The sequence below is a fragment of the Belonocnema kinseyi genome, chromosome 6, assembly GCF_010883055.1.
Source record: "Belonocnema kinseyi isolate 2016_QV_RU_SX_M_011 chromosome 6, B_treatae_v1, whole genome shotgun sequence".
Classification (NCBI taxonomy): domain Eukaryota; kingdom Metazoa; phylum Arthropoda; class Insecta; order Hymenoptera; family Cynipidae; genus Belonocnema; species Belonocnema kinseyi.
Window position 1 is genome coordinate 21,409,238 of NC_046662.1, and position 7,565 is coordinate 21,416,802.

General features: G+C 27.8%; 1 protein-coding gene across 1 annotated transcript in view; it reads left to right on the top strand.

Moving 5' to 3' along the window:
- Positions 1–7,565, top strand: part of LOC117175193 (transmembrane protein 132E) — a 182,679-nt gene that overhangs the window by 128,126 nt on the left and 46,988 nt on the right. Inside the window, exon 4 of the mRNA XM_033364822.1 lies at positions 496–639. Within this exon, the coding sequence (XP_033220713.1) occupies positions 496–639 (144 nt within the window). The remainder of the gene's footprint in view (positions 1–495; positions 640–7,565) is intronic.

Below are 7,565 nucleotides of genomic sequence, written 5' to 3' on the forward strand. Positions count from 1 at the left end.
TGTATTTCGAAAAGCGTTTTTTTGACCACCCTAGTAGACACCCCTGCAACTCTGATATAAAGTAATGGATTGACCCTTATCTAACCATGACTTTTTATGAAGAGATAAGTCGACGATTAAATTTGATAATTTTTGGAATTTAAATGGAATCTTTTTGAAATTGAATAAATTTCTATTATCTACGACTCTCGGTTAAAAGAAAGTAAGATTGAAATCCGACCTCTGGACCTTGAGTACATACAAGGAAATAACAATAGAAAAGAGTCAACTAACTTTGTCATTCAAATAGAGAAGTTCATCATCTTCTATTGTCGCATAGAACTAGCCATAAGCTAGTTGTCGGATATTAATATCCACGAGAAGAATGCTTATGCGACAAAAGAAGCAATTTAAGAAGCGTAGAAGCGACTGTGAAATTTCTATTCATGACGTTATAATGTTCTCGAGTCGGAAGATGGATTATAAAGTTCTTTTTCGTTTACTTTCTTGTTTCAGAGCTCGGGTCAAGTCTGACGTGAAGATCCTGGATGCAACTTCCAGCAATCCGGATTGGATAGTGGAATCCAAAATCAATATGAAGAACACAGCAGCCACCTTCACGGCCAGAAGGAAGGAGAACGTGTCACGCTTGCCAAACGCGTGAGCACAATTTATATTTTCAACCCCTTCCTGAATGAATGAAAAACCGATGCTTCACTCGCAACTCCATTTTTCATCATCAATTTTAACATATTCTCTCAAGATTCTGAATTCCGGAGAAAATACTTTTCTTTAGAATTTTTTAAGATGTGGAAAACTGAGTTTCTCTTTTTCTTTCCAATGTGGATCTCAAGATGATTAAAATTCAAACAGACTTCATATTCTTTCCCATGTTCCCCTCTTTTCTTCTTTTTCTAAGAATTCCTCTTTTTCGCCCTATTTTAAAGTTCGGGTGCGAGGTTTGCGAAAATTTAAATTTAATAAATGAAAAATAGCTTTTTTTACACAAATTATTAATAAAAGTTTATAGTTAATTTGTTAAATAAGGTAAAAGAGTAAGTCATTCAGTTTTAAGAGAAAAAATTTAATATTCTAATTACTAGTTAATTTTTTTCGCCTAGCTCTGAATTTTACACACATAACATTATTTTCTACCGGAAAAATGCAAAGTACGTGTTTTGATAACACTCTTTATTTTTTTACCTAACAGTAGAATTTTCAACTAATATTGGTAAATTTTGAACCAAAAATGAAAAAGTTCAATTTTCAACCAAAATGATGAGTTTTCAAAGAAGAAGACTAAGTTTCTACTATAAAAACAATTTTTCAACAAAATAAATAAACTTCCGTCTAAATATTTAAAGTTCTAATTAAAAAGGGTAAATATTCTACCAAAAGAAAACGAATGTTCAACAACATTGTTAAATTATCAACAACAAAAATGAAATAGTGAAATTTTTAGATAAAGAAATTAAATTTAAAGCAGTACAACTCGATTTGTAACAAAATAAGTGAATTTTCTACTACAAAAGAAAAAAAGTCCAAACAGAAGTGGAATAGTTACATTTTCCGTTAAAGAAATTAATTTTCAGGCGAAAAAGGCGAATTTTTCAATAAAATAGTTACATTTTTATTCATAGAGATAAATTTTCAACTTAAGTAAGGAATCTTCTACCAAAAAAATTACTTTTTTACTAAGTAGTATAACTTTAACTAAAAAAAGGCGAATTTTCAACGAAAAATTGAATGGTTGATATTCCGAACAAAAAATATTTTAATATTAAATTAAAAACATGAAAACGGATATTTGAACGAGATACTTGAATTTTGAAACAAAAAACATCAATTTTTAACCATAAGATTAATTTTCAATCAAAAAGTCGAGTTTTAAATTTAGAAATGAATTTTTAAAAAAATGTTTTTAATAAAGTGGTTAAATTTTTAATCAAAAAAATTAGTTTCTGACCAAAATAAATTCAATTGCAAACAAGAATAATTTTCTAAAAAAAAAAGTCAATTTTCAAAGAAATAGTTGAATTTTTAACTAAAAAGATTATTTTTTCATTAAAAAAACACGAATTTTTCAAAAATTAGTTAAATATTCAACCGAAAAATGATTTTACAACCAAAAAGATTAATTTTTAAGCGTCAAGATTAATTTTGAACCAAAAGAGACGAATTGTCTATAAAATAAATCAATTACTATCCAAATCGTTCATTTTCAAACTAAAATAGGTGAGTTTTTATCCAAAAATGGACAAGTTAAGTTTTCAGGTAATCAATTTTTAACGAAAAATGATTTTTATCAAAATAGTTTTCTATTTAAACCAAAGAGATGAATCTTCAACAAACGGCGTAAAATTTAATAGTTGATATTTCAACAAATACCGATTTTCAACAAATTGTTTAGTTTTCCAAATAAAAAAGATGAGTTTTTAACCAAAAATAAAACAAAAATAAAAGACAAATTTTAAGTCAAAGAAAAGAAACATAACCGATCAAATTTTAATAAAAAACAGTTGAATTAAAAAAAAAAAAAAATTTCTCGATAACAGTTGGTTTTTTATTTTGACAATTCAACTATTCCATTTTTGGTTGAACATATATCTTTTTTAGTCGAAAATTCATATATTTTGTTGAAATTTTGTCCTCTTTCGTGGAAAATTGGTCATCTTTGTTGTAAGTTCATCTTTATTGGGTGAAAATTCAACTATATAGTAGTAAGTTGAACTGCTTTGTAAAAAATAAATTTTGATTCTAAAAAAATCTTTTCTGATTAATTTGTGGTGAAAGATTTATAGTTTATAATAAAAAATGCATATGTTTTGTTGAAAATTCATGATTTTCTGTAGAAAATTGATCTGCTTGGCTGACAATTCATCTTTTCGTATGGAACATCAATTATTTGGTTGAAACTTCGTTGTTTTTTTTCGTTGAAAATTAAGTTTTTCACTGAAAATTTAACTATTCCATTATTGTTTGAAAATTGATCTATTTTAGTGGAAAATTCAGGTATTTAATTTTATTTTTATTTCTGGCTTGGAAATTGAACAATTTTATTGAAAATGAACTTTGTCGTGCGGAAATCGTCTTTCTGGCTTGAAAATTCCACAATTTTGTTCAATTTTTTTCATTCTTGACTGCACATTTTTTGTTGAAATTCAACTCTTTTGTTAAATATTAGTCTTTTTGGTTTTGAACGATTATTTTTGTAGATTGAAAATTCACATATTTGGTTAAATTTTTGTCTATTTTGTTTAGAAATTAAATTATTTCGTGCTATATGCAAATTTTCGGTTTAAATTGTTTTGGTAGTTTGAAAAATCAAAAATTGGTTAAAAATTAATCGTTCTTAGTTGAAAATAAACTTTGTTTTGTTTGAACTTTTATCTTTTCGTGATTAAAAATCGTTTTCTAAATCCCACAAATTTTTGGCTTAAAAACTCAGCTCTTTTGTTGAAAATTCGTCTTTTTGGATTAAAAATTCCCTATTTTCGTATAAAATTACCCAATTTTACCTGTTTTGAGAGCATTTTGGGCTGCGAAATATGTTCAAAGGCTTTTTGGCTGAAAGACCTTAAAATGAAGATTCTTCCAACTGAGAGAGTTTTCATATTTTAATTACAATTTGACGTCTTCAAATTAAAATATTTACAGAATCATTTCAGAAGTTAATTTATTACTGAATCCTTTTAGTGCTAAATCCTTTAAATCCCATTAAATCATGGGAAATGATGATAATATTTTGGTGCTAATTGGAAAGTATAAATTAATGCAAAAACAAAAAACTAGATTCAGTATGTGGGAATGAATTATAGATGGACGTATAGCTTATTCATGGCAGTTCTTTCTTCAAGTCGTAAAGATAAAGAGAACGAATGGGATGTGATAAATGAATAACGAATAGCCATGTATTACACGGTTTTATGAAGAAAACACGTCCCCTTCACAGAACAACTGCTACGAGCGAGTTAATAAAATTTCGGGGCTCGGGGCTCTTTTGCCTCTTGCGCAAGTTTCAAACCAGTTATGCCCATCTCGTCGATGAAACTGAACGTCCAAAGTCTAGCAATTATCTTCAGACCCGGGACGCCTTCTTTCTCTAAAAGAGGAACAAAAATTGAGAGAATATGTATATTATCTGGCGTAAACTTCTTGCCCAAACAACCCTTCCGAGAACCAATTTTGAATTAATCGGTGCAAAGATTGCTCTTCTAGAAAAATATCTCTGACTCAAAAATAGGGCACCCTATTTTATTTACTTCTGTATTCAAAATGAATGTTTGTATAATCTGATACAGATCTTTAACTCGTCAGGGTTGCTAAAAGACCTGGAAAGTAGGGTTTAGTGAAAATCATAAAATTAATCGAATCATTTGAAGTGAGGGAAACAATTTGTGGGTTGATTTCCGAAATAAATGAAAAAAAGTTGAAATCTTTATGTGTACAGTTTTTACTAGTAACCAATCACAAATAATCAGTTATTAAAAAAAAAGCTTAATTTAGATAATAATAGGTCTCTGACTCACCACAGTATCGAAACTATTTCTTTATTTTTCGGTGAAAAATATTTTTGAACTTCTTCGCTAATTAGCTAAATATGGCCGCCATCTCAATGAATAAAATTTTTCCGTGAAATTTTGAGTCAATGCTTCTTATGAATTTACAAATTATTTCAACTTTTAACCCAGTCCTTGAATTTTCAACGAAAACGGATGAATTTTGAAAAAAAGGTAACAGAGTGGATATTTTAATCAACAAAATATTTTCATTTTATATCAGAAACAATCGAATTGAACAAAAAGGACGAATTTTCAACTAAATAGTTAGATTTTTCACCAAAAAGATTAATTTTCAACGCAGAAGATTAATTTACTTATAGTGTTTACCCTATCTGGAAAACCTGGAAATGTCCGGGAATTTTTTCCCGAGTGTGTCTAATTTTTTTGTATTACAATATAAAATTCAGTAACAATGATTCTTCATTTGTAAAAGTAGCTTTGTAGTAATGTGTTTAACTATTTTGTTAAAAAAGTGTTTGTTTTTTTATGTTAGAAATGAGTTCTTTTAACTAAAAACTTAATTATTTTATTTTTTAATCAAAATTGATAATTTTTTAGTTGAAAATTCAAGAATGTCGTTGAAACTGCATGTATTTTGCTCGAAATTTACCTGTTTGTTGGTAATATTTTCTCTCTCTTATTGGCAGAAAAATCTTTCATAGTTAAAAATTCCACTCATTTTGAAAAGTCGTCCGTTTTTGGTTGTATAAACTGTTTTTTATTCAAAGTTAATTTTCTACTCCGAATTTAATGATCACAATTGAAACTTTAACTATTTTGTTGAAAATTGTGTTTTTTTCTATTATTATTTTTTTTACTGAAAATATAAATATTCCAGTTGAATATTCCATCAGGTTAGATAAAAATTCATCTCTTTAGCTTAAAACTATTTTTTTTTATACTGAAAATTTAACTATTCAATTTTTGTTTTCAAAATGATCTTTTTTAGTTAAAAAATCGTCTCTAACTATTTAACTTTTGGTTGAAAATCGATATTTTTTAGTTCAAAATTCAATTATTTGGTTGAAAATTGAACTATTACAGTTAAAGATTAATACTTTTAATAATAGATTTAATGATTTCACGATGATTGATGTTGATAAAAAGAGATATTTCGGGTTCCATTCGTGTAAAAAGCGACGAAACGTCGGCAAAATTCGTAGTTTTATACATGATTGGAACCTGAAATATATCTTTTTACCATTAATAATTTTAGTTGAAAATTCATCTTTTTGGTTTAAAATCCAACTATTTGGCTTAAAATGCGTCTTTTTCAGTTCATAATTAAATTATTTTCTGGAAAATGCATATTTATTGTTTAAAAAAAAGTTTTTTTATATTAAATTAATCTTCTTTATGAAAATTCAAGTATTCCAATTAAATATCCATAATTTTATTTGTATGTTTATCTTTTGAGTTGAAAATTTAACTAAGCTAGCTTAATATTTCATAATTTTAATTAAAGTTCATATTTTTGGTTTAAAACTAATCTATTTTAGTTGAAGATTCATCATTAAATTTGAAAAAAATGAATATTCCATTAACGCTTCCATTTATGGTATGGTTAAAAACGGATCTCTTTTAGTTCAAAATTCAACTATTTTGTGGAAAATGATCTTTTTGGGTTGAAATTAAACTATTTGGTACTTTAAAGACAAATTCAAGCAATTAATTTTTATGTTTTCAGTATTTCTCAATTATTTAATTAATCGATTAAGATCATCTCGTAATGTAAGTTCCTTGCAATGAAAAATTATACCTGGGAAAAACTTCAGATACATAGAAAAAAATCTGGAATATTGTCAGGGAATTTTCTTCCAGGGTTTGAGTAGAACCCTGTTTCTACCCAAAAAGATGAATTCTCATAAAAATGCATACGTTTTTAACCTAATAGTTGGATTTAAAACAAAAACAAAAAATTCTCTATCAGAAAAGACAAATTTTCAAGTAAATTTTTTGAACAGTTTTGTTAGACCAAATTTTATTTGATTAATTTTGAGTTTATATTTTTTCATTTCTAAATATTTTTAACGAAAGTTGTTAAATACTTAGGCTGAAAAAGATCAAACTTTAACAAAAAATGACATAGTTAAATTTTCATTGAAGAGAATTAATTTTGTATCAAGTAGTTAAAGTTTCTATCAAAATGTTGAATTTTCAAGCTAAAAAGAGGAATTTTCTACAAAGTAGTGGGATTAAAAAAAAATATCCTTAAAAAATGAAATAGATAAATTTGCATTTAAAAAATTGATTTTTAAATCTAAACATTCATTTATGATAATTAATTTTAAACTAAAAAAAAAAAAATAATTTTCCACCAAAAATGGAAAAGATGCATTGGCACTTGAAAAAATTGATTTTCAACGCAAAAAATGGAATATTTAGAAAATACAGTGAAACTCTTCTATACTGACGATTTTGGGGCTGATGGTGGGCGGGAACTAACTCATTGTAGCCCGCTCCGCTTTTGTTTGTTCACGCCTGAGTGCTCGCCTGTTACATCTACTTGCGGCGCGGCGTCAATTATCTGAACGGCGATAGCAGGGTTTCACTGTAGTTCATTTTCATCTAAATATATAGATCTTCAACTAATAAAATGATTTTCTAACAAAGTAGTTCAACTTTCAATCAAGTAGATAAATTTCCCACATAGAAAGGTGAATTTTCTACAGAAAAAGATGTTTAATTAAACGAAAAATGCAAAAACGAATTCTCAGGAAAATGCTTGAATCCTGATCTAAAACTTGATCCTGATCAACTAGGCAGTTGCATTTTAGGCAACAAAATTGATTTTCTACCAAAAAAGCAGGGATCGGAACCTTTTCGCTTGGATCCGGGTTTAAAGGGTTCCTTAAGGGTCCGGATCCGTAGCTTTTAAGTTCTTAAGGGTCCAGGTGCGAATCCGAACTTTTTAAATTTTATAAGGTCCGACCCGGACCCGTACCCTTTAAGATCTTAAGGGTACGAGTCCGGACCCGAACCCCTAAAGAACCTTTTAGCATCGGGTGCAACCTAAAAGGTTCC